The 26356-nt window shown below is 31.0% G+C and overlaps 5 protein-coding genes and 1 long non-coding RNA gene across 8 annotated transcripts in view; 3 read left to right on the top strand and 3 right to left on the bottom strand.

Moving 5' to 3' along the window:
• Positions 1–185: 185 nt before the first annotated feature.
• LOC106787472 lies at positions 186–914 on the bottom strand. The gene is made up of 3 exons (XR_001381793.1): positions 885–914; positions 469–715; positions 186–379 (listed from the first exon to the last, which is right to left on the bottom strand). It is a non-coding gene; the product is annotated as an uncharacterized LOC106787472 (long non-coding RNA).
• A 64-nt stretch (positions 915–978) lies between these two features.
• LOC106787462 (general odorant-binding protein 69a-like) lies at positions 979–2966 on the top strand. Its single transcript, XM_014749821.1, has 7 exons — positions 979–1142; positions 1233–1380; positions 1764–1851; positions 1970–2022; positions 2151–2307; positions 2521–2585; positions 2745–2966. Exons 2-7 carry the CDS (start codon positions 1321–1323, stop codon positions 2760–2762), a joined length of 441 nt encoding a protein of 146 aa, XP_014605307.1. The 5' UTR covers positions 979–1142; positions 1233–1320; the 3' UTR covers positions 2763–2966.
• A 133-nt stretch (positions 2967–3099) lies between these two features.
• On the top strand, positions 3100–5490 carry LOC106787464. The gene is made up of 6 exons (XM_014749836.1): positions 3100–4240; positions 4338–4410; positions 4631–4719; positions 4974–5076; positions 5164–5228; positions 5310–5490. Exons 1-6 carry the CDS (start codon positions 4184–4186, stop codon positions 5325–5327), a joined length of 405 nt encoding a protein of 134 aa, XP_014605322.1. The 5' UTR covers positions 3100–4183; the 3' UTR covers positions 5328–5490.
• A 36-nt stretch (positions 5491–5526) lies between these two features.
• On the bottom strand, positions 5527–10612 carry LOC106787454 (nodal modulator 1). Its single transcript, XM_014749809.1, has 14 exons — positions 10440–10612; positions 10257–10356; positions 10040–10168; positions 9785–9951; positions 9563–9716; positions 9092–9494; positions 8747–9023; positions 8488–8669; positions 7793–8240; positions 7525–7717; positions 7308–7453; positions 7111–7234; positions 6665–7027; positions 5527–6580 (listed from the first exon to the last, which is right to left on the bottom strand). The coding sequence occupies exons 1-14, from the start codon at positions 10589–10591 to the stop codon at positions 5873–5875; spliced, it is 3546 nt and encodes a 1181-aa protein (XP_014605295.1). The 5' UTR covers positions 10592–10612; the 3' UTR covers positions 5527–5872.
• Positions 10613–10689: 77 nt separating this feature from the next.
• LOC106787335 (UPF0587 protein C1orf123 homolog) lies at positions 10690–11375 on the top strand. The gene has a single exon (XM_014749622.1). It carries the CDS (start codon positions 10864–10866, stop codon positions 11347–11349), a length of 486 nt encoding a protein of 161 aa, XP_014605108.1. The 5' UTR covers positions 10690–10863; the 3' UTR covers positions 11350–11375.
• Positions 11376–13318: 1943 nt separating this feature from the next.
• Positions 13319–26356, bottom strand: part of LOC106787323 — a 52542-nt gene continuing 39504 nt past the window's right edge. For 2 of the 3 annotated variants that reach the window (XM_014749590.1, XM_014749600.1), the window contains exons 2-9: positions 25638–25752; positions 24355–24665; positions 22136–22570; positions 19093–19568; positions 17542–18027; positions 16852–17203; positions 15570–16402; positions 13319–15470 (exon numbers count right to left, since the gene is read on the bottom strand). In XM_014749590.1, coding sequence (XP_014605076.1) covers positions 14969–15470; positions 15570–16402; positions 16852–17203; positions 17542–18027; positions 19093–19568; positions 22136–22570; positions 24355–24504 — 3234 coding nt within the window. In that variant the 5' untranslated portion in view covers positions 24505–24665; positions 25638–25752 and the 3' untranslated portion in view covers positions 13319–14968. The remainder of the gene's footprint in view (positions 15471–15569; positions 16403–16851; positions 17204–17541; positions 18028–19092; positions 19569–22135; positions 22571–24354; positions 24666–25637; positions 25753–26356) is intronic. The other variant, XM_014749609.1, reaches the window with a different exon arrangement.

The raw sequence follows: 26356 nt of genomic DNA, 5'->3' as shown, positions 1-26356 counted from the left end.
ATAAAAAATTAATTACATCGAAAAGAAAAGAAAGCGTAAAAGATTTTAAATAAAGTAGATAACGTTCCAATATATTATCTGAAAATAGTTCGATAATAATCGTAGATTTAATTCTCGATAGAATATTAATGAAGAGAAATTTAATATATATTTTTAAATTTAGAAAGTTAATTATTAATCGGAGATTCTCGGTCTTAGTTTAATTTAATTTTATATTCGAATAAATAACAAAATTGAAGAAAAACAACAAAAGAAAAACAGGGCAAAGTATTTACTTATTTGACTGTCGGAGCGCAGTCGAACAAGATACATTACGGTTAGGGATCGTAAACTGGTAACATCCGCCGATCAAATGTAACTATGCATCAGAGACTCTGGCCTAGAATCGAAAGAGACCGTGTTACGAATCTGTCCTACAAAAATAATTTCTCATATTGTTAGATATACGTTGTTCTAACCCATACGTACGCAAAGATACGCGTAATATGTGTTGTAACACTGTTCTCCTCGGTAACTGGCGGTTAAGTAGTCAGCAGTCATTTAGTTCAGACTTAAGTAGTAATGACTTATTTTATGCAGACACAACCAACTCTGTTACAGGGATTATACTTTTTAAATATTGAGTAATCAAGAAAATTCAAACCGTTTTAATTAATAAAAATAAATAATGCACACACCTAGAAACGATATGAACTTTCTTGGCAACCCAATAGATCTGTAAAAGGATCAATAAATCGGGAAATATTATTCCTTTGATCAAATTTTTTCTAACAAAATTATTGGAGCGTTTATTAGAGTTACTATAGAAGAGGGTTGTTACTATAAAAGTGTGGGTTGTTTTTTTTTTTCATTTGTATTTTTTTTTATCAAAGTGTTCCAAATACCCGCGAACGCAGCATCCTCCATCTGGCGTTTTCTCTATGCGTCTCTGGAGGTACCTCCCTTCAGCCCCCGAACTGGGATACCACCTCATCCAATCTCTCTTATCACGCCTATCATCAGTTCCACCCTCGCGCTTGACGGTCGTGTCAGCTAGCAAAGCGCAGTCACTGCAACGCACGGGACCCTACGTTCGTTGTATTCTAGGCGGGTAACAAAAAAAACCAACAAACAAATAAAAATCCAAAGAAATCTAATTGCAAGTGAGATTTAAACATTCCTTCTTTTGGATTTTAGTTTTAATCGAAATTGAATTTTTGTATTATTGGGAAAACGATTTGTCCTGTTCGTAGCACCCCCTTTTACGATCGACCGACGCCAAGAAAAATCGATCCTTTGAAGAAAGGTTGAAGGAGAGACGCGCGATTATCAAAGCCGAGGATGAAACTCATCGTTGTTTTGATTCTTTGTCTCATTGAGACATCCCTCGTTCATTGCGGGGTACGCGCGTCCGGATTATTTTATATAAATAATTTGCCTTTATTTTTCTTAAAATTTGCATGTTTCGTACGATATGCAAATTAGTGGACTATTAATTATTGTCCTATTTGTTCCTTAATTTATATCTTTTTTTTTTTTATAGACATATATGACAATGTTATTTTTTATTTAATTATTATTTCCTTTTTTGTATTGTTGAAAATTAGAAAATGATTAATAATTATGCAACTTATTTTTATTCAAGTTTCATCCTCTTTTTTTTGTATAGGAACACTATTATTACTATAATTATTAATTTTTTTTATTTTTAAATTGTTATGTAGATATCTTCTTCTTCTTAAAGATAATTTTAAAATTAAATTTGGCGTTAACTTGTTCCCTAGAAACGACCAAGCTTCGTTTCCGACGAAATGATCGCAACAGCGGTTAGCGTAGTGAATGCTTGTCAAACACAAACAGGAGTAGCTACAGGTATGATTCAAATTTTATTGGAATGATTTATCTTTTTATTTTTTTTTTTGTATTAATTATAAAAATAAAGTATCGATTTATTATTTTGATTCGATCACGTTTGATTTGAATTTTTAAGAGGACATTGAAGCAGTGAGAAACGATGAGTGGCCGGAGACGCCTGAATTAAAGGTGAATGTCCAGAGAAAGTAATGCACTTAAGAATCATGATGATGATGATGATGATGAGAGAGAGAAAGAGAGACTAATTGAATTGTTCAAAGTTACACCGAGATAATTCTGTTATATGTCGATTGCAGTGTTACATGTATTGCCTCTGGGAACAATTTGGTCTAATCGACGATAAAGGGGAATTAAATTTGAATGGTATGCTAACTTTTTTCCAAAGAATGCCGGCCTACAGGGCGGAAGTTTTGAAAGGAATTAGCGATTGCAAGCTGATCGGTAAATACTTGGGTAAATATACATTGATTTTGTTTCTTTTTGTTATTTCTATTTTATTCATTTCGTAAGATTTTAACAGTTTCGTTAGAGTTAAGAATGCGTTCAAACATTTCTCAATCGATATTTTATTTTTGATTGTTGATCTTTAGTTTCTTGCTTTTTTTTTGTAAATCTTTTAATCGGTTTTATAATTCATTCATAATTCATTTTTGATATGTTTTTTAGCCAAGGGTGATAAGTGTCAATACGCGTACGAATTTAATATGTGTTATGCAAAAATATCTCCGAGAGTAAGTATTTTAATTGAAATTATATTTCTATATTTAAAAAAAATATATATATATACTGGGATAATTTGTGAAATTTTGTAAATATATAGCCCTAAGTATATTTAAAACATTGAAATATTTTCTTTCATTAATTTACTTCAAATTCGCGTGTGTTTTTAGACCTATTATCTATTCTAATGAAATTTCATCGATCCTAAAGGAGCACTATGATCAAAGATGAATTATGAAAATATTAAAAAGAAACGATATCGCCGAATGTGTTGAGATTTATATAATCAAGTGATTTTACATTCTCATATAACTGTTCCGTATACACCTGTAAGTTCTAATACTTTATAAAATATCTTAACAAAAAAAGAAAATAAATCTTCTTTAATAATTGCATCTCACCGAAAGCTTTCATTACCACTATTTTACGTATTTATTTATATAACTCATACATACGTAAATAAAGAAGAAGATGAAGAAAAAGAAGAAGAAGAAGAAGGAGAAGAAATAGGCTTGATAAAGAAGAAAGAACGAGTTATTCCACCGTGCAATCTCAAAGATCGAGCCGGATCATGATCATTAATAATAATCGATTTGATAAAGGCATCGTCACCTATACCGGCCTTTTTAAATCGGTGTGTTGTAGTCATCAATTGTCAACTGGGGCTACTCGCATACAAAGTAGAACACGAGCGGCACGTGTTGATAAATTGAAAACTCGACTTATCACGATCAACGTGATAAACGTGGGCTAATAGCAGCAATTCGTTCGCACACATGCATGTGCATATACGTATATCTATGCATAGATATAGGGTAACGGTACCTAATATGGAACACATACCAATATAAAATATTTTTAAAAAACTAGAACATATTTGTTTATTTGCATTTTGTATTTCAATAAATATTCTACTTTTTTATAATAAAAATAAATTTTTTTCTACACAAATTTATTCGGCGTTCCATATTGGGTATGTCTTCAACAACTCGTCATTTTTAACTTTGTTTTATATTTTTTGTTTGATCTATTAATTTTGTTCAGTCAAACGTAAATAAGCAAATAAATAAATGCATGTATTTGGATTTCCGAAAAATTCGTGCCATATAAATTTATAAATCTACACGAACTTTCTGGTCAATTCATTACATGCTATTATGAAATCCTAGCAAGTAGTAGGGCAAGATTATATGGTCAGACATATTATCGACCGTAACTATTATATCGTAACCAAAGATGCAATTAAGAACGATCATAGAGATCAGGAGGAATCTCAAATTTGGAAGATAAACGTTTATCACGGTTAATTTTCCGGTAGGAAAATATGAAATACTTATGTGAACGAGTCTTATACCTGATAATTATATATCTATAAGTGACTCTTAATAGCACATAAATACTCTATACTTTTAACAGAAGAGATCAAACAAATTAAAAAAAAAATAAAAGAAAAATAAATTCTCACCTCTGTAAATTCAACTTGCATTATGTAAAACTCCCACTTTTGTTATTAGAAGTATATATAAATCGCCATCATCCATATTAGTTTTCGATTTTGTTTCTGCAGTAGACCCGAATCAAGTCCTTTTGTCTTCTTTTAATTTTCAAAATGAAACTATTATTTTTGATTTTGTTAGCTACTATCTTCATTTCTTCAATAGTTAAGGTGAGCGTAATTTTATCTTCTTCTTTTTCTTGATTATAACTAAAACGAGTGAAAATTTATATTATTTTGGATATTTATTTTTTATTTTATACGTCAGGCTGAAGTGGATTTGAGGAAAATCACTGCACCTCAACGTAAAAAATGTCTCGCTGAAATAGGACTCACAGCTGGTATGTATGTTAACATTATTTTCAATATACAATCAATTTCTTCTTTGACATCAGATGATGTAAACTATATATTAAAATTATTATAATATATTTATAAAAAATATATATATATTAGATAATTAAGTATAGGACATCCGATTATTCCGATTAGTTTCAGTTCGAAATCGGATATTTGATACTTAATGATCTAATAATATTCTTTATATTATTTTAATCGTAGATATCATTGACGAGGCAGAAATTGGAAACTTTTCTCACGACGATAAACTTGGTTGCTATTTTAAATGCGTATTAGAGAAATTTAATATGGTAAGAGGAATTATTTTAAATGTTGCTATTTATTGGGTCAATATATATATATATATATTTTTATATAACTTTATAATATATCTAAAGTATTGATAAATTATTTAATTATTATTTATATAAATATTCACAGATATTGACCATTTATTTAACAAAATATTGACCAAATAAATAAAAGTGCAATTTAAAATCATTTAACAATTAAATAATATTCTAATAACATGAACGATGAAACTTACTTTTCTTTTTGTTATCAGTTCACCAAAGATGGTAAAATAAACTTCAAAATGTTGTTAATGTCCATACCGGAAGTATGGAAACCTTTGGCTCAAGACATGGTTGATTCGTGTCGTGATATCAGTAAGTACATCTTAAAAGTAATCGATTAATTCAAATGAAAATGTTTTTCAATATCTGTATACATGAACGATAACATGTTATTTTCAGCTGGCGCTGACAGATGCGAGTTGTCCTACAATTTTAATAAATGTTTATACTTCGCAAATCCTGTGGTATGTTTTAAAGAAAATAATTTTATAATTTTTAATTTAGGTATCTTATCAATGATGTATCTTCTTTTTCTTTTTGTATAGGCATATTTCATTCCTTAAATATCTACGAGTGAGACAAAAAAAGATTGCAAATTTTCGTAAATGCGAATTAAAGACTTGCATCGTATCACGTATGGATCATGTATACAATTATATATATATATGTATGTAAAACATTTTTAAAAATCATAGTATTACTAAATATAGTTTAAAAATAGTTTCATTTTTGGATTTAATTTTACCCGATAAAACAACGTTATATGTTTGTATTTGATTTAATGTCAGTACTTTTCATACGATCACAAGATTCAAACAAGAACAATTTTTTAATACAATATTATTATCATTTAATACAACCTTTTTGTTTTTATGTATACATGTTTATGTATACATCGATTGATGTCGATCATTTAATATTATGAAAATTCTATAAAATTTTCTTGCAATCACTAATACTTATATATCAAAATTTTTGTAATGATATTGTTTAGAATAATCCATGTAGTAATCTAATAAAAAATAAGAGCGAACATAAATGAAAATGAGATCCACAGGTTGGAACGTTATTCCTGTGTAAAATGTTGAAACAAAAGTTCTTTATAATGTTATGCTTTTCTTGGTTTCGTTTTTCTTTTGTTAATGTTCATTATTTGTTCAACAATAATATCATCAGCTCTTGGATCTATGGGAATCGCTTGTACCGATGTTCTAGAAATCGGTGAAGGTTTAGACCACCTTTCTACCAAGGTATTTAGCCAGCTCCACAATTTTTCACGATTGAAAAATGCAACCGTAATTAACAATATAAATGGTAAAGCTACTATCGAAGTTTGATTCATATCTCCTTGATCCACTTTGCGTTCCGCACTGAACGTTAATTTAACATATCTGAACGAGGAATTAGCTTCGAAATAAACAGGATTAGTTTTATACTTATGTAAGCTAGGCAATAAGGATGATTCCAGTTGTATGAAGTATTTCTTGTTATCTGCTTGTAAAGGTGGAAAGTGTACGAGGAATCCTGCGTTATACGAACTGCTAATTTTATTGAAATGCTGCGTATCCAATTTGGATATGTGTATTGGTGAGTCTGGCATGTCTTCCCTACATAATTTCACTTTTAAGGTACGATAATGTTCTGGTTGAATTGATATAACATGAGCGGAAATATCTGTACGTGAAATTGGATGGAAAGCAATTAATCTAAGTCCGTGAATATCTTCTTCTGTTTGTATCATCAATGAACTAGGACTTGTACGTTGAATATGAGTATTTGCTTCTACGTTAGATTTCAAACGTAATATATATGTACACTATATTAAACAAATAATAAATTAATATTAATATATATATTTTTAGATTTTTGATTCTTTTTCGAAATAATTTAATATACTTACTAATGGTTGAAGACCTCTAATTCTAAAAGTACCGTTCTCTTCGGTAGTTGCTTCTTCTTGAAGATTGGAACAATCTCCTTGACCTTGGGCTTCAACCAATAATCCTGCTTCGGGTTCGCCGTTTAATGACGTTACTGATCCGTAAGCACTGAATGCAACTCTGTTGCCAAATAAGTTTACAACGACAGTAGCACCTTCGGTTACATTAATCATTTTCGATGGTGGCTCGAATCTATATTCCTTCATCATTGGTCTTAGATAATATTCTCCGGGTGATAATGAATTGAAAATTAATTTTCCTTCGTTACTCGTTATACTATTTTTACGATAATTTTGCCCACCGGAGAGAGAAAGTAAAACGCCCTGTTTATACAATACAAATATTTCATTTGTCATTAATATATGAAAAATAATATATTGGCAATATAAATAAATATTTATTTTACCTGTAAAGACGAATTATCTGCTTGATCGTATACTTGCACTATTATTTCAGCTAATTTTCGTGCTAAAAATACTCCTTTACTGCTTGATTCCGTTATTACAAAACCTTCCTTCTCAGCTGTAACACTAATTACGAAATGAATGTAGCAGAATTTAAAAAAGTGTTATAAAATAATGTTTTATACAAATATATGTTTACCTATATTCTATTTTTCCATCCAACGGGCCAACGCTGTAGGTTCCTTCTTCTTTTGTAATAATTGTATGCATAGGAGATTCTTTATCCTTGCTAAATATTTGTATCATCACACCTTCTAAAGGAGGTGAAATTTTTCCAGCTATGATCTAATCAATGATATTTTTCTTTATTATTCGTTGTTTCAATAAATTATATTAAATATGAATAATTATTATACCACTCCTAAATCCCCGGTGAAAGTTGCAATATCGTTGTGACATTCATTTACGCCAAGAACTTTAATGGACGGCGGATTAAATAAAAGAATATCTGATAGAGGAGTAATGATGTAAACGTTACCAGTCTTTGTTGTAAATTCAAACTCGTATTTAAAATTATTTCCTTTCGTTGTATATTTAAGTGGGCCGATTCTATAAAAATGCAATGTATTAAATTAAACGTATAGATTATCAAATTATTAAGAAAATAATTTTTTATGCATTTACATAATATTGCCGCTTGAACTTTCAATTTTGACTTTGACTCCATCCAATGCACTTGAACTTATGATATTTCCTTGATGACGATGTTCGGTAGACGTTAAAATAATTGGAGATGAACTATTCGTATCCCAAAAAAATGTTTCCTTATCGTATACATGACAACCTTTAGGTGTAAAACTATATTCTCCGGATTTTGAGACGCAATGTCTTGTACTACCTTTGGATAACACTAAAGATGATTTTGTACTTTCATGCGGTGCAACATATTCGATTGTTGTTTCATGAGAAGAAATAAAAGTAACTGAGAAACCAGTCTGTTCGAAAGGAGGTACTTCAAAACGTTCAGACGTTATAGAAATTCTATAATTATTATGTCTCCAACAAAATACATCATTGTCTACTAAAACTTCATAATATCCTGGTAGTACATCAGTGAATTTGTATTGGCCACCTGCATTAAAGAAAGTAACTTCAAAGACAGAGACAGTAATATCAATTAGATTTAAATATTATATTAATAACAAATGTATTTAATAGCTGGTAGTATAAAAAATGGTATAAAGAATATATTTTATTATTTTTATAAATCACGTTGTTGAAAAAGTAATTAAACGATGCTACCTTGGCATTAATATACATTTGTTATTTTTGAACATTTTATTAAGAATATTTATTTATATCTTATTATTTAATCTCACCTTTAGTTTGGTAAATTTTTATTGTAACTCCGTCAAGTACTTTAAGCGTTACCGAAGCTTGACTGCAATCTATTTCTGGCAAACATTGAACTGTGCCGATTAGAGTCGCTTTCAGTTGTAGAAAATTTACTTCGTTAATTGATTCGGATGATACAGCAATAAATTGTTCCAAAGGAAAGAATCTATTATAATATAAAGAAAAATGTTCATTTTTTATATAATTCAATTTAAATTCGTATATTATATTAAAAATACTTACTGTAGACCTTTAGTTTTTTCTTCATTGCTGACAATTACGCTTAATTTATAATTATCAGGTTTTAAATATAAACAGTAATCTCCCGTTTTTTCATTCGCATCTACTTCTTTTTGGAATGTACCAGCAACATTTTGTATAGCAACTTTACGGAAATGTAGAGTTCCTTTTGCAGATAATGTTACTTTTCCGCAAACTTTATACGTCAATGGTATTAAAACTGGCAATTCAGGTGAGCTTGGGGAAACTTTGACTGTTCTCTCCTCGAATTGTACATTACCTAAACATAAGCATATCGTTAGTATTACTTTTATAGAAAATACTTTATACAAATGATTTTTTACTAACTAGCTTCTGCTTTTAAAGTATATTGTCCAGCTTTGACATTATCCACTGTATATTTTCCATCTTTATTAGTCACAGCTACTTCTTTCCCAGCGAATATAATTTTTGCTTTCGCTAATGGTCTGCCATCTGCCGACATGCGAACTATGCCAGTTACCGTAAAACCAGTAACTTTAAAATCTTGCGCCAATATCAAACTGTTATGATTAACTTTGAACAATAATTCTGGTGGTTGAACATCGAATTTAGTGTGAGCACTAGGATAATGAGGAACAAGTTTGTAACCACCGGGTGACAATGCAGGAAAGATAAATTTCCCATTTTTATCAGATGTAACATGACAAAGTGGCTTTTCAGATTCAAATCCTTTAACCGGTGATGTTTCACACTTCATAGCAGTTCCATTCTGTGTATAATTAAATAAATATTAATATTTCATATTGAAATAAACTTTTAATTAATGATAAATCTCACCCCAAAAAGTATGAAGGATACACCACTGACAGGTTCATTTTCACTGGTAACTTGACCTTTTACGTCGTATCCAAATATTACTAAACTGCCATCCAGAAGTTCAGCATTACCTTCTTGTACAGTTACTTCAACTGTATCTTGTTTTATTATCCACCTTGATCAATACAAAAATATCATATTTTCCAGTACAATATAAACATAGTTGTAATACAAAATACATACGAAGGATGAGATGCGACGAGTATATATTTTCCTGGTTGAATAGGTGTAAAATAAAATGTTCCGCCATCAGCAGTCTTGGTCGATCTAACTACAGTTTCTCTATTATTAGCATTATACAATGAAACAGTAACATTTTTTGGACCGGATAAAGAATTATAACTGGTTACCTAATAATGAAGCATTATGATTATTATATATATATTTACACATACATTATTTTTTAAATAAGATCATTATTAAAATAGAATGAATTACCTTGCCAGTTATACCAAAACCTTTGAAGGTAAAATTAATATCTTTTCCTTGACTGCAAATATCAGTAGAACCATCTACGTTTAAATTCACTTCCATGGGATCGAAACTCCAACCTCTTGGAGGATGTATCTAATATTAAATATTTGAATATAAAATTATTATATTATTATCAGTCAATGTGTCAAAGAAATGATTTTAAAATCTGTATGTGGTATACCTTTAAAATATATTCTCCTTTATCGTAGAGGGGTAAAAAATAATATCCATTATTCGGTGCACATTCTGTTTCATCTTTTAAACTACCACCTTTAGTATACCTAATACATAAAAATTGATTAATTAATTATTCAATTAATTTGATAATATGCACGATTTTATAACCTCTAATACGTATATGTACAATTTAATATGAACTTTGGTAAAGTCTATCTCGGCGTGACTTTTTAAAAATCCACCACATCCTAAAATATCTTGTGTAATTGTTTCTTTAAATAAATTGTTAAAATAAATAAAGAAAATAAAAAAATTAAATTCCTTTTTTAACAACTTCATCGTGTACTTAATGGATTACAACTAAAGTGAAGTTGTCTCTATGATATAACTTTATTTTAATACGCATGCGCTATCTAGCATATATTGTTGTCAGGTTAGAAATATTTGTTGATATCACGAAAGCAAGAGAAATTAAATGAAATATTAAAAGTATTAAAACGTCTAGGATAAAAGAAAAGGAAGAGAAAAAACAAGTGATTTAGTTTTTAAATCTGTGTGAAAAGTTGTTCCAAAATAAAATTCAATAATTGTCTATTACCAAGGAAAAAAAAATGGTTAAAATAGCATTGAAAATCAAAGTATTGTTGGAGAATATTGAAGAATTGAAATCATCAGGGAAAAATCACAATTGGTATTTCAAATTTAAATGTACCAATTGTGGTGAGATAACAAAGAAATGGTGTTCTATTTCTTTAGATGATACCGTTCCAAGTACCAAAGGGAATGCGGTTAATCATTTTTTAGCTAAATGCAAGCTTTGTGGTCGTGAGATATCGATAACTATTTTAGAAGATTCTATTAAATCATTCACTGCTGATGATCAAGGAAGATTTAAGGATATCGTTACATTAGATTGTAGAGGATTAGAACCATGTGATTTTTCTGCACGAGAAGGATGGATTGCTAAAGCTATCGACAATGGTACTGAATTTAGGGATGTTGATTTATACGAATACGAATGGATTGAATATTGTGAGAAAATAAAGAAGCCCGTTGGAATAACTGAAATTGAACACAAATTTGAAAGAGTTAAATAAAATATCTATTTATATAAATGTATATATATATATATAAATATTAATTAATTCTTATTTAATCTTTTTCCATATCTTTTTTTTATTGATTATGAAGTGTACGTATAAACATATATACTCTTTTTGGATTAACGATTATTAGATTGCTTTTATACATTATACTCATTATTGTATTATATTCAACAATGAATATTTTGTAGTAGCAATTTAGAATGATACTAAAAGAATATTAAATTGAAATTATTTATCGTAAAATAAACATTTAAGTTCACGTTTATATTAACTATGTACAAAGTCTTTGAATAGAACAATAATTTCTTAACTTATGCACGAATATGTTTGAATTAAAATTAATTACCAATTAAAACACGATGAGATCGTAAAGGATATGAATCATATCGAGACACATAAGTCTAACGACATAATATAATTTATTTATAATCATATAAAAAAACCATTTAATTTTATAAATGGCTGAATACAGAGGAAATATTCATTCGCAACAATTATTTCGCTATTCCTCTGAATATGTCCAAATCTGTCAATTGTTGCCAAAAACAAATGCCTGCAATTATGACCACAAATTAAAATTTTCAAATTTCTTTAACTATATTATTATTATTATTTAAAATTAACGAATGAATTTGGAAATAGAAAATATATTTAAATTTGAAATATATTATATTATTAATGTACTTAACATTCTATACTTCTGGAATGTATTTTAGATGCAACTAATTAAAATAATGATTACTTTAAATACATATTAATTCATCTTGACGTAGTAGTTTGTAAAATTATAATCTTCATTGATTAAAAACTAAGTCTGTACAGTTTGTAAGTATAAAAGTTTGAATTACTTTATATAATCTAAGCTAGCTTAGAAACGTAAAACATAATCCTTATTATTACCGGGATTTTTCTTCAACCGGTTGTACAATGTACAATTAAAAAAGTTTTTCATCAGCGATATGCGTAAAATAAATGACAAGAAATATAAAAAGAAATATTCTAGACTTTTTTTTAATCATTGGTTATCTAAATTTCTAATTTTACTAACACTATATTCTTCTAATGATCTCTTTTTACTATGCTTTTCTAATACCTAACACAAATAAATATCATGTGCGCATTACATTCCATTGCCCATTAAAAAGAGATTTAACATATAAATCACATATAAATAATCATTTCTAAAATGTATTAATCTAACAATAATAAATAACTCTATCAGTCTATTCTCACAAAAATATCACTGCGACTGAAACTATTATCTTATTCTTTCATAATCACCAGAGTCAAATCTTTATGCATCCTATTTAGGGAGTAAATATCACATTTACACAGAACGTTGAACCAGCTTTCCTTTTTCTTTTCTTTCGTACGAAATAACCGGAGTATTTTGTATTTCTTAATTTATTACAACAAACATTATTTAATAATATCTAGTTAATATACATTATAAAGATAATATTCGAACATTGATATTAAATAACAATACTTTTTAATAACACGCATCGACTTAGCATTGATTAAATTAAGATAGGCCATTTAATCGGCGATTATGTTCTTATCTAACGAGCAATATTCCGCACCAAAGAATGGACTCTGGTAGATCTGGTGAAGATTTACAAATTTTTTCTAACGCAATACAAATAATTTCTTTCCTACGTAATTAGAAATAAACATTTTAATAATCATTTTAAATGATTCAATGTTATTAGTGTATATGCGCAATTAGTATTTTGTTTGTTTAATAAACTAAATAATTCTATAGTACTATTCTAGATTATCATCTTTGGTATGGTAATGGGAAGTATGCTTATTCTATCGACAGCAATGTTTATCTTGCCAGTCTGATAATTGATATTACTCTTTAAAGGTATGTATATCGTAGATATAGGAACATTATGAGTAATGTTGATGAATTACAATACGCCATTTCGTTTAGTTCTACTTTTTTTTTTTTTAAATAATATATATGCAGTTGCTGTGAGAAAAAGAAACAAAATATTTCGGGTAGGAAATTTCTTATATATATATACTATACATTTGTACAGTATACTGAAAAAATAAAATGTAATTAAAACTTATTCTCCTTTGCAGGACGTACGAATAATCTCTTTGCGCGTGATAATCAAACAATATTGATAAAAAATCTAATAAAATTTTAACGAGCAAAAACATTTCAAAATTATTGTGCGTACTGCGTTAATTCTGCGATAGAACAAGTTTTTTTGTGGGATAAATTTGGGCCATATTCATTGGGTACACAATTTAAGGAATTCCCTAATATCTATAATTGATTATTATAGTTTTTCATTATTACCTACCTGTTTATGCTTCTGCTAGATGTGAATTCCTAGATATTTCCTATATGAATAGACTACATGCATTTATTTATTTATTTTTTTTTGTTTTGCTTATCTCGTTAAATATTTCGTTTAGTATTCGCTCGTATTTAATATTTTTTGACGATAGTTTCTTTTTTTTTTTAGAGGAATTTTTCTTATCTCAAGCTTGTTTTTTAAAAAGATTAAAGCGACACCTCCGAATAGGCCCGTCAGACTAACAGTCCAAAAAAATTTCTACAAATTTATTAGAATTTAACTTCTCTCTCTTTGAACACACTACTTTAATATAGTTCAAGAAAACCTAATTGTGAAAAAATCTCAATTAAAATGTTTGATAATAATTTGTATCCTATTAATGTGCGAGCACTTGCTAGAAATATTATCATGAAGTTTCTAAGTCGTCAAAATGTGAACGAAATTAAAACGAAAATATATATATATAATATATAAGAAGAAAAAAAAAGAACAAATAATCGAAATACTTGAAGCGTCGTTTAAATTGTGTGTAGAGAGACAACAAGAATGATGCCTACAAAATATTATGCAACATTTTTCAATTACGAATGGGTTTTCTTACCACTTATAGAGACAGGGCAGAAAAATACATCGATTCGTTTAGCGTAATTCATTAGAGTTGTCATATAGCATTCGGTAGTAATTCAGCTATAGTGTATTATTTTTCTTCCATCGTGATTTCTGCCATCTTAGATCCCCTTTAATCTTCAGCGAAATGATATTGTTACAATTCGATGATTAAAAGTACGCTAACGAAATTCGGAGAGAATACAGAGAACGTTCCTGAAAAATACTTACAGCAGATTCTTTCTTTCTCCGTCGTTCGACAGTGTAATTTTGTTCTTTTTTTTTTTTTTTTTTTTTTTTTTTTTTTTTTAAATTATCAATCGACGATCTACCTATCTATATAAATTTGAGTATTTTTCACGGGTATACTACTCTCATTATTTTGTTTCTTTTATTATATTTTATCTTTCGTATCATCTTGCACGCACCCGAGCAGTAGTAATTTTGTAAATTCGTCAGTCGTAATCAGGTTGCACTATAATGTGTGACTGTGCAAACAAGGGTTTTTTTTTTTAATTTGAATGCTGTATGTGTGTTTATAGTCAAAACCACCACACAACGGGATTCGTGATCGTGTATCGCTGAAGAGAAGAAATCCAGCTTTTCTCATTCGTGAAAGGATGATTTGGTATTTTCTATACATAGTAGTAATAGTAGTAGTATTGATAAGCATCATAGTGTTAAGTTCAAGGCAATTCGTCAGACAATACCGGCTCCAAACAAGTTTGCTTTAACGTAGCTGATTGATCTTCCAGACTACGTTTTAAACCTTCTATAGTTTGCATCAACATTTGCCTTCGTAATTGAGTAAGCTGTTGTTGAAATAGTTGAGAGTCTTGAATATTAGCATTGGATTCCGCAGCTAAACGTTCTTGACGTAGTCGTGCTACTTTCTCCTTCAAGGATCTTCGAGAATCATCTGAATAATCCAGTGATACGATAGAGTTTATAAACGATCTTCTCGGATAAGGGACAACGAAGTTTGTGAAAATATTTGAGGGCTCACCGGTGTCATCAGTGGCCGTATCACCATCTGAATTTCTTAGTAACACTTGATTATGATGATGATGACCTAATGTCTTTTGTATCCTACCAAAAGTCGCACTACCGGCGTAAACCTTTCTTTTAACTGGTTCACTTTGAGGGCAGTAAGAAGAACCTTCCTTGATCGGGTCCATGTCGATCGATCTGTGAAATGAAAGATAATGAAACAATATATCAAACATATAGAATGACGAATAAATCATCAAAATTTGTGGATCTATTTCGATTCTTAGAATATTCCACCTGAACGTCATCAGAGGAGGTTTCCGCCTGATGTCACACTTTTCTTCAGAATCCGACGAACTAGAAGTCACACTTTCTTCCTTCATCGATCTTGAAACTCTCGAATCCTTCCTATTATCTATCGTTAGCCGTGAAGAATCTCTATGCTGTTGTTGTTGCGGAAGAAGTTGAGTAGTCTTATTGGAGAAGGAACCTTGGAATGGTTGACACCCCGTTGTTTCAATACCAGTGTGAGGTACTCCATTGTAATTTAACAGTACACGAGCTCGTCCATTATCTTTTCCACCGGTCGTAGGACAAACACGTACACGAGAATGAACGAGACTTCTGCTAGGTGAACTTTGGGGTGTTCTTCTAGCTACGTAAGGTGAATCAGGACAATTGGAAAGTTCCTGTTTAAATGGAACGTCCCTCGATATGTTTCCGCACGAATTTCTTTCCATAAATCGATGTACCGGAGAACAGGGCTGTGTAAATTGTCTTTTCGGACTGGTATGTTCTATATCCCTGATATTCCCGCTCTGTAATTCTGGTTGAGAATTTCTACTTTTGGATAAAGCAAGTTCGATGTTCAATTCGGTGTTCTTGATCAATTCGACGCGTTTGTTCGCCAGGCCATTGTGAAACTTTCGTGACGGTGAGGGTACGATCGGTAGTGGGCTTTGATTCTTTTGCATATTTACCAAGATATTTTCAGCTTCCATAATCAACTCGCGATACTTCCTGTCGGCTTCCTTATCCGCTTCGATCAGTGCTATTTCTGACGCGAATGTTGTCATGTATGTGTTTCCAGTGACCTGTCTTCTCACTATGTTTCCATTAACGTAACTCACCTGTTAAAATAAAGTTTAATAAATTAAGTGACATCGACGTTAAGTGCATTATTATCTTTCTTCTTATTTTTTTTATTTATTTTTAATAATCAATTATTATCAATTATTTAGCGAATTTTCGGTGTCCCATAAGTTGAAACTTCGGGTATTGGATTTTACGTCTATTTGTTAAAATGCTAATAATAAGAAAACTACAAATCTTTATTATTGAAATTTTCTAGAAATATTTGATTTGAAAAAGTTTTTATTTAGAGTGCACAGTTCGTAAGTGACAATCACTGTTTGCGGTTTATTGGACTAAGCGCATTATTGGATGCAAATGGATTGAGCTTATTGTTAGATAATCTAAGGATAAATTATTAATTTGAGGAAAAAAGTGGTTCGTAGAAGTTCGTTAGCTTGCCGAATTCGCGACAATAATTAATGTATTATTAATAATCGATGATTACCGAATTAGAACGTCTTTTGACGACCTCGTTTTCGACGATCGTAGGTTGAACCATCGATTGATTATTATCGTTCAACCTCATAGGGGATAGATTTTTATTAACATCGTGTTTCTTACGACGAAGGCATATAGGCGTTCCACCTACGCTTCTACTACCCTGATTAAATCCAGAATTCTTTAGCAACATTCTCTCTACCAAGACTCGATTTAAATTAGCTGTCTCGTCGTCCAACTTTTCCATGTTTGGTTTCCTCCGTTGAGAGATTCTCTTCTTACGTTTCTCGCTTTGTTTCTCATCTGTCTTTTTGTAACGAATACTTTGCCTCTTTGCAGCGTTCCTTATGCTGATCGTTCTAAAAATAAAATCACTATATTAACTTTAAAGCAATAATTATGTAATAATACACATTCACTAGTTATATTTAGCTTTTAATTCTAAATTTATTGATTATTTGTATTCCAGTTCAACGATCGTTTTTTAATCAAATGTATATTTTTAAAAAGTTTGTAGATAATAATAAAACATTATTAATAGTTATAATTGTGTCAGAAAGTAAAATTTCAGACAGTAAATTGACAATCGTCCCTTATTTCACACAACACACTAAGTTATTAAAGTATTTTCAAATTTGAATTAAAATATTTTACATATAATAACATTACTTTTTATAATTAATTTTAAAATCGTTACCTCTGTGGAAGAATTTCGTCCTTGTTTCTACGTTTCAAGAATGATTCCCTCAACCTAGTACCACGCCTGCTAAGTTCGCTCGTAAACGTGAAGTAAGTACAATGACCGGTATTGGGACAATTTCCTGTACAGTCGAGATTATCTAAATCGAGGAAGGAACCATTGTCGATGTAATCAAAATCGTTTTCGAAGGGATCGTTCTCATCGCCACCATCTTGACCGGTATCAACGTCTGACAAAGAGTCAATGTAATCCTCGCAATCGGTTGGGTCGCTATCGGACAAGATATCAGTTTCCTTTTCGTAGACGTAACTTTCATCGAATTTTCCCATCATTTCGTTCAACGTAATGTCATCTTCGGATGAACGACCACTTCGTGTTACCGATGATCCAGATGAACTGCTGCTGCTTGTACGACGTTGCATAGCCAATGGTATTTTCGGTCTGATATCCATACCCGGTAGGATCCTCCAATTTTGATTAATCCTATAGAATAAAAATATTTTATTAATATGATTGACGAATTAAAATTAAACTGAGAACGTTAGAAAGAAAATATTGTGCAGTTAGTTTTCTTATTTTATATATAGGGCTATCCTTGTCCTTCGATCTTATCCGATAGTATCCTTCGTTCACGATGAAAGGCTAATATTTGTTGGAAGGTTCGAGTGCTTACTCAAAGGGGAAGGTCGAGATGGGATATGACAGATATGGTAGGGATGGACGTTGTGACGCGCGTAATATGTTGAGAATCTTTTGATGGGTTGGGTTGAGGAGGGAGATGGTGGTAAAGGGGGGAGGGGAATATATCAAGCGAGATCGTCATCCTTTGTATTTACCTACGTCATCGAACACGTCAAAAGGCTACATTAGCTTATTTAACTTTAATCGATTTTAATCTGAATTATCCCAGTTAGGTTTTATTTAGAATTTTTTATTTTTATCCCTAGAGACGTTTTAAATTATTTTTTATTCAAAAACAAAACAAAACAAAAAAAGTCTCTTATAATAATTATCTACGATAATTAAATTGTTCGATACGATTGTTCAGCTTTAAGTTGACTTCGTTTGAATATTTCTCCATAAAACAGCCAAGTATATCGGACCATCTACATTTACACGCTGACATACTGGAACTTCTGAAAACACGTTTAATGTTCTATCCACATTGTTCATCGTCGTTTCCTTTGATGTCAACATCGTTCCCGTAAGCTCGAACGAGAACGTATTTGCTATTTGCGTTGTGGCTATCCATACCTTTCATGGGGAAGAGAATTCATATTATCGATCGTCTACCTTTCATTCTATATCTTTTATATCAATTTCAAAACGATATTCACAATTAAATTCAACTGATAGTTATTATCTAAGATTGGATCCATTGGCATCGTTGTTCGTACTGTTCACAGTCAACGTATACTCTTTCTTTCTCAAAAAAGAAAAGGAACATTTTCCAATAAATTGATTATCATAGATCGAATTGTGTAGATTGTTCTTTCAAAGATATTTGTTTAGATAAAAGAAAAACAAAAATCTGTGTAAGTTACTAACGGACTACGTCCAGCGCTGAGACTCTCCTGACGGTGTTCCTTCTTGGTTAAACTTTCTCTCGTGCTGTTAACATTGACGTCACTTGCGCTACCAGAAGATTCGGTCAATTTGAGACCTGAACTGCTGCTCGTCTCATCGAGGGTTAGCCTAGATTTGAATCCAGTCGTGCTGGAACCAGAAGAGTTTGCCGACAACCACGGATTCGTTCTTATTCGTGATCGTTCGCGTGGTGATTGTACGGTTGGTGAAACGAGTGGGGGAGGTATCGAGGATGGTACAGGAAGATTGTTCCTTGAGGAATCAGCTGAGAAGGATTCTGTTCTTCTATGGGAATTTTCTTGCTGTCTTTGCGGAGTCTGCGGTTGTTGTTGTTGTTGTTGTTGTTGCGGTTGTTGTTGCTGTTGTTGTTGTTGTTGTTGTTGTTGTTGTTGTGGTTGTTGTTTCGATCCATGATTGATCGGTGGGGCTTCGGAGCTCTGCAAACATTTTTTTCGACGTACATAGATAGCACTATTTAAATCATAATTAAATTTTCAATATTTCCCTTTTCCTCCGTTGGGTGGGCTTATTTTCTTAACGAGCACTTACTTAATTAGATTGAAAAAAGAAAAAAAAAACAGAACAATTTACGCTTGATATGTATAAAAAGACGAAAGAAAATAAAAGAAAAGATAAGAAAAGAAAAAAACACACGAAAAGGTATAATATCTAAAAGGAAGAGAGGACTTTCTCGTTAATTTATTAACGAGGATTAATTTGAACGTCCTGTTACGAGAACGTAACAAAGTTTGTCTTCTCAAATCGATCTGTTCCTCGTAGGAGGAAGAAAAAAGAAAAAGAGGAAGAAAAAGAAGAAGAAGAAGAAGCAGAAGAAGAAAACAAGAAGGGTGCGTTCATTTTTTATTCCTTTCTAGTATACGGTACGAGGACGAACCCGCGTTTCTCGAGAATAAGGGGGTGCGATTTGAAAGGAAAAAAAAGTGTGGAAGAAAATGAAAAAGAACTGAAAAAAAGGAAAAAAGAGAAAGAGAATGGGAATGAAGCTTGGAAATAGGAGAAGGGGATGGGGTTGACGGAGGAGGGGATGGGGGTAGGAAACTCAATAATGCTTTTTTTCCGTAGACCGCTCGTTTAAGCGCTTCCGTGAAAACGTCCGTTCGATTGTACCAGACGACGTGGAATGGTCCGACCATCACCATCACCAACCACCATCACCATTAGCAGCAGCAAAAGTAGAAGCAGTAGTAGCACCAAAGAGGATGAACAGGAGGATGAGGATGAGAAGAGAAATCGGTTCACGGTTTTGAACAAAAATTTCGCACTGTATCCGTTCCTGCCATTTTTCATTCTTTCCTTCGATCGGTAGCTAGTTACCAGAATACGAGAATAGTTTTTTTAATCGTCTTTCATTCACTATTTTCCCTCTATCGTCTTCTTTTCATCCGTTCGTACGAACGGCACTTTTCTTCGAGAAGGGATTCTTTTTTTCTTTTTTTTTTATACTCGTTTTAAAAATAAACAAGAAAATATAGATATTTTTTTTTCGATATATTTAACGAATTATTTATTCGAAATAATAATATTTTTTTGTTGCTAAAGGGGGTAAAATACTTTGATTGAAAAAATCGTATCGATGAGCGTGGAACATTTTATTGTTTTTTTTTTGTTAGATATCTAAATGATCTCGAGTTTTCTTACAGTCGATTTTTTTTAATTTCCATGCTTTTCTTTTTTTTTTTTTTTTTTTTTAAATCAAAATAACGAATTAACGAATAATTTAAGGATTCTTATTAACTCATAAAAAAAATAAATTTTCGTTGGAAAAATAAAATAAAAAGAAAAAAGAAAAAAGAGAAAGAAAAAAGGAAGAAAAAAAAAAGAAATGGGGAATGGAAAAACTATTGTTCGTCGGACTATTCGAAAATCGATTTGAATGAAAGACCTTTAGAAATTATTCTCGTATATAGACACATACACCTATATTCTCACTTGTGTTAACGTTAATGATCCGTTCTCTCGCGAATCGCTCGTTATCGGCCTAAAATCGGTGTGGCTTTCGTGGGAAAATATAGGAGAAGAATGGCAGTTCTTGTTTGTATTGAACCGTGAGAAGTCTCGTTCTAAAATGTATAAGTTTCGTTTGTGCTAGGTGAAAAAGAAGGGTGGGAGTAAGACAGGTATATGAGTCAGAGAAAGAAAAAGAAAAAGAAAAAGAAAAAAAAAGAAAGATAGAGAGAGAGAGAGAGAGAGAGAGAGAGAGAGAGAGAAAGATGTCGTTGAACCCGAGACGTCAAAGCATCATAAGATCTCTAAGAAAAAAAGAGAACCACCAACGAACCAACCAACCAACCAACTAAAGGGGTAGCTAGTAGGTGGTTCTGTGAAACGATGCTAATCTCCCTACGACGAACGCGAACCTTCGTTTTCTGTCTATCACCACTAAAAAGGAAATTCTAAAGAAACTTCCTACTTCCGTGTCGTTATATTAATTGAGAAGCCATAGATGAGACACCTCTGATGATATCCTGCACAATTTTTAAGGAAGATAATATATATATTAGTTTATTTTTTATATTTTACGAGTCGTTCTCTCACCTTGACCAATCGATTAATTCAACGATTATTCAGTTAACCGTAACAATTATAAATATTCGTTTTCATTGATTTGGCTTGTGAACGATTCGTAATACGTTAATAATTGAATTTTCTATTTGAAATCTCTATAATGCCCCGTGTAACATAGAAATTCTATATTAAATTATTAGAATTATCAAAATTGTCTAAATGATCGGTTTAAATGTCTGATATAAATCAATTTAAGATTTGCAATAAGATATATTATTGAAATAAGAATTATTCTCCTTTTTTTTGTGTATTCTCCAACAAAAATAGACATTTTATTTTATAATTGCAACATATTCTACATTCTAAAAATCCTCTTAATACATAATCGGATTATAAAGGGTTAAGTGTAAACGATCTCGGAGTTTTGTTTTCTTTTCTTTAATTAAGTTAATTAGGGGGAAAAAAAATGTTGACTTACAAGCGTGTTTAGCTTGGCCGGGGTGCTGGTTCTAACGTCCTTGAGCTGCTTACTGTCACCGGTCATGTTCGTAGACTTGGTTGACTCTGAGTTAGATCTGTCTTCGATCCTCCCCGCATTTCCTTGCGCCCTACCTTTATTGTTACTTTGAAAATAATGCGTTCCCGTCCTGATATTGATGTAATACTCGGGCGGAAAGCTCGTACCGGGCGACGTACCGTCCGTCGAATATCCGGTACTGTAGGCACTTTCCGGAGACGAAAGATTCACGCTTCCGGTACCACCGGACGTACCGGAAGTGGTGGTCACCGTTCCAGCGTAACCACCACCACCACCACCACCACCACCAACACCACCACCAACACCACCACTGGATCCACCGTGCAATCGAATCCCGTCTACGCCGTTCTTTGTTGGAGAATCCACAGGATGTACCTAAAATTTCATAAATTCAGAATTTAGTTCGATCTAGGGTAGTATAAGGAGAGGGAAGGGGAGGAGGTTGAAATTATCAATCCTGGATATTTTATTTTACAAGAAAATTATTAATTAGTAATTAAAAATAGGAATATATATCGTGAATTTTTATTTATACGGTAAACGATCGGAAAAGTAAAAGAACAAAAATGTATGCATTGTTTGTTCTTTGGTATATTATTATTAGAATTATTTTTTAAAATAATTCTCTTGATATTTATATATCCAAATATATAACATTGGTTTTGTATCGCAATAAAAAAAATAATGATCATCAATTTAATTCAACAAAAAAAAGAAGTGTTGTTGAAGATCAACTTCCAATTACTATTATATAGAGACACAAGAGTTTTATGTAATATTAAATTCGAATTGTGTTAGGATAACAAATAAAATTCTATGTAAAACGATACGACAGATTATTATAATATTATCCTTTCACCTTCGTCGTTCGATGAAGCAAAAAAAAAAAAAAAAGAGAAAAAAAAGAAAAGAAAAAAAACATCAAGGACGTGATAAAACCTCGAGATTATTAATAATAATAAAAAAAAAAAATATACTACATACACAACGACCTACAAATTAAGAATAAAAATGATTGAGTGTAACAATTAGCCAGACAAAGAAGACAGTGTGTGTGTATGTGTGTGTGTGTGAGTGTGAGGAACCATTATTATTATAATTATTATTATAAATTTTATTGATTTATTATAGAGAGAGGGAGGGGTTGGAGGGGTGGGGTCTAGGAACGAAAATTTATCGAGAAAAATCACTAAAGACAGTATAATAAATTTCAATGGCTTTTGTCGACGTTAAAAGCTCTCGCCATTAGTTGTTACAACGTTTAAAGATCGAGAATTACATTCGGGTAAAGCGACTAGGTAAGTAGCCTTGTAAAAGGTTAGAGAAGAACCAGCGGTGAGGTTATAATTGGATAGCTAAGGTAAAATGAGGAGAAATTAGAGAAGCAAAAGGGAAGAATAGAATGTGAGACAGAGAGAATAATGAAAGAAAATGAAAGAAAATGAAAGAAAATGAAAGAAAATGGAATGAAAAAGATAGGAACATAGTTTGTAAAGTAGAAAAAAAGAGAGTGAGATAAAAGACAACTTTGCTTTTCTAGGGTTGCGAAACAACGCGGGGCGGCTGGCTGTTTTTTTGTTTCTTATGTTAGATAGACCTTGGGCGAGAATACTAAACTAGGTCTTTTTACCTTCGTTTTTCTCCTTCAATCTTTCTTTCTTTTTTTTTTTGTTCTTTTCTTTTCTTTTTTTCTTTTTCTCGTTAGCAACGAAGACTTATAAGAAAAGGGTTTGTTAGGGAGGAAGAAGAAGAAGAAGAAGAAGAAGAAGAAGAAAGTCGTATATCCGCGGAGTGGACGCCTCTAAGAATAAACTAGGAGGTTAAGATCGTTGAAAAAAGGGGATGGAGAAGCAAAGTGGTTAGCACGTTGCAATCTCTAAGATCGATAAGGGGGGTTTTTCTTTTTATTTTTTTTTTTTTTACCAGAGTGGCTACTTAGACATTTTATGTTACTAAACTTTTTCGATTGTTTGCACTTCAGGTTCTGAAGTTTATCGGTAAGTTAAATCGGAATTGGAATATTGGGAATTATGATATAAACAATATTGAGAGTAATTTGATATATATATAACTGAGAAATTATTATTACAATTTGTTGATCATTATTTTGAATATCTGTTAATCGGATGGGAAATAAGTTGCAAGGTTGTTGCACTTACTTGATGCAAAGCAGGTGATCTATTGGCACTGTGACTTCTAGGCGAGTTGCAGTTAGAATCGAATCCTTTATCCCCCTTTTTACGATCCTTCTTTTTCTTAGATCGCACAATGTGTGCCTCCATCCACGTGCGCAATTTCGTCCCGAACATGTTGTAATGGATTCCGTTCAACGGATCGGCGTCACCTCGAAAATGCACAAGTGGACAGAGGTCGACACACACTTTTAAATTGATTTAAATTTTATTTTTATATTTATCTATGCACTCGTTCATCGAATACATGTCTCCGTTCCAATTTGAAACGGTCTACTCTGTGAACAATCAAATAATTATTGCATTTTTTTAAGTATTTCGTTACTCTTTTTTTACTATATTATTATTTTTACTTTTTTACTATTTTTTACTCGATTTTTTACTATATTAATTTATTTTTTCTTTTTCTCTAACAACCCCCACCCCTCCCTTCCCTCGCCCCCACAGACTACAAAGCTTTAGAATTTTTATACGTATAATCTGAATGTAATAAGTTATTATTGATTTTTATTTAATAACATTTTTATTCCAGCTTATAATTGAAATCAAAAATTAATTGAAATATCAATGATTTTTTTTTTTCGACGATTTATCGATTAGAATTATTTGAATGTAACACGAATAAAGGAAATTTATTTATTTATTTTGTTTTCTTTTTTTTTCATCTATCTATAAATCCTTGACACACTTTTATATTATTATATACTATATTTCTACGATTTCTTTCAAGGATATTATCTCAGTATGGTTTTTCAACCAATGTATTTTGTAAATGTCGTTCTCGCATAAGTGCACGTGTAGTAATCCATAGAGTATCGAGTAACCGATTACGATCATCGATTCCCTGTAGACTATCAGCAGCAAGTTTCGTTCTCGCATATTTTGTCTCGAGTTACTATGTCGTATAAGTATACTTATATATAATCATGGTATAGGTATAGTTATACGTAATACGTATTTCGAAAGACGATACATGTGTCTTTTTGTGATGATCATTATCTTCTTGAATTATCAGTATTTAAATGCGAAATTGACATAAAACATTTATCGTTTTTTTTTCTTTTTTTATAATACGTGTTGAATATCACGTTAATTTTACATGACTTATCACGAATTTGTTATTACGTTGAAATATTATTTAGAACGGATAAGTTAAAGTACATTTATCTAACTGTGATAAAATTTATTGTTAGTTGCCCATGAAATTCAACGCGTTAAAAAATAAATTGTTTATCGTTCAGTTAACTTACTTAAGTTGTCGTCATTGTTTAAAAAAAGCCTTTTTTTCTATCTTTTTATTCTATTAGCGTGGATAGCCAGCACGTTTCTCTCCCAGTCGCCATTTTTTGATCTCGGGAGATAAATCTGTAACAAAAATTCATTTGAATTTATTAGAGAATAAAAATAACAAATGAAATTATTAAATATAATAGAAATTTTATTCTTTTACTATAGTTTATTCTACTATATTGTTGATATCACACACACACTCACACATTTATTAAATACAATATATATAATATATATTGTATACCTTTAATTCAATCATTTGTAAATGAAATTCAATTTTTTGCAAATGACATTTTATTAGAAAAATCGTTAGAAACTTTAATTATCAATTTTGTGATCATTGGTTAACATGATGAAAGCAAAATTTTATGCAGTCAACAATTTTACCACATTTTCTTAGGATTAAAAGGTCGAGTTTGAGATCCAAAGGTCTAAATTTGAAATGCAAAAGGTTGAATTTGAAATACAAACACTCGAATTAGAAGTACAAACGTTTGAATTTGCAATTCAAATGGTTTAATTAGAAGAACAAAATGTTGAATTTAGAATCCAAAAGTTTGAACGTACAATGCAAAAGGTTTGAATTTGTAATGCAAACGTGTTTAAATAGGAAATACAAAAACGTTAAATCGAAAGTAACGCATACACAAAAAATTGAATAAAAAGTACGAAAAAAGAA

This window comes from Polistes canadensis, unplaced genomic scaffold (genome assembly GCF_001313835.1).
Source record: "Polistes canadensis isolate GaletaPanama2010 unplaced genomic scaffold, ASM131383v1 scaffold_4, whole genome shotgun sequence".
NCBI lineage: Eukaryota > Metazoa > Arthropoda > Insecta > Hymenoptera > Vespidae > Polistes > Polistes canadensis.
This window is presented reverse-complemented; position numbering and strand designations above follow the sequence as displayed.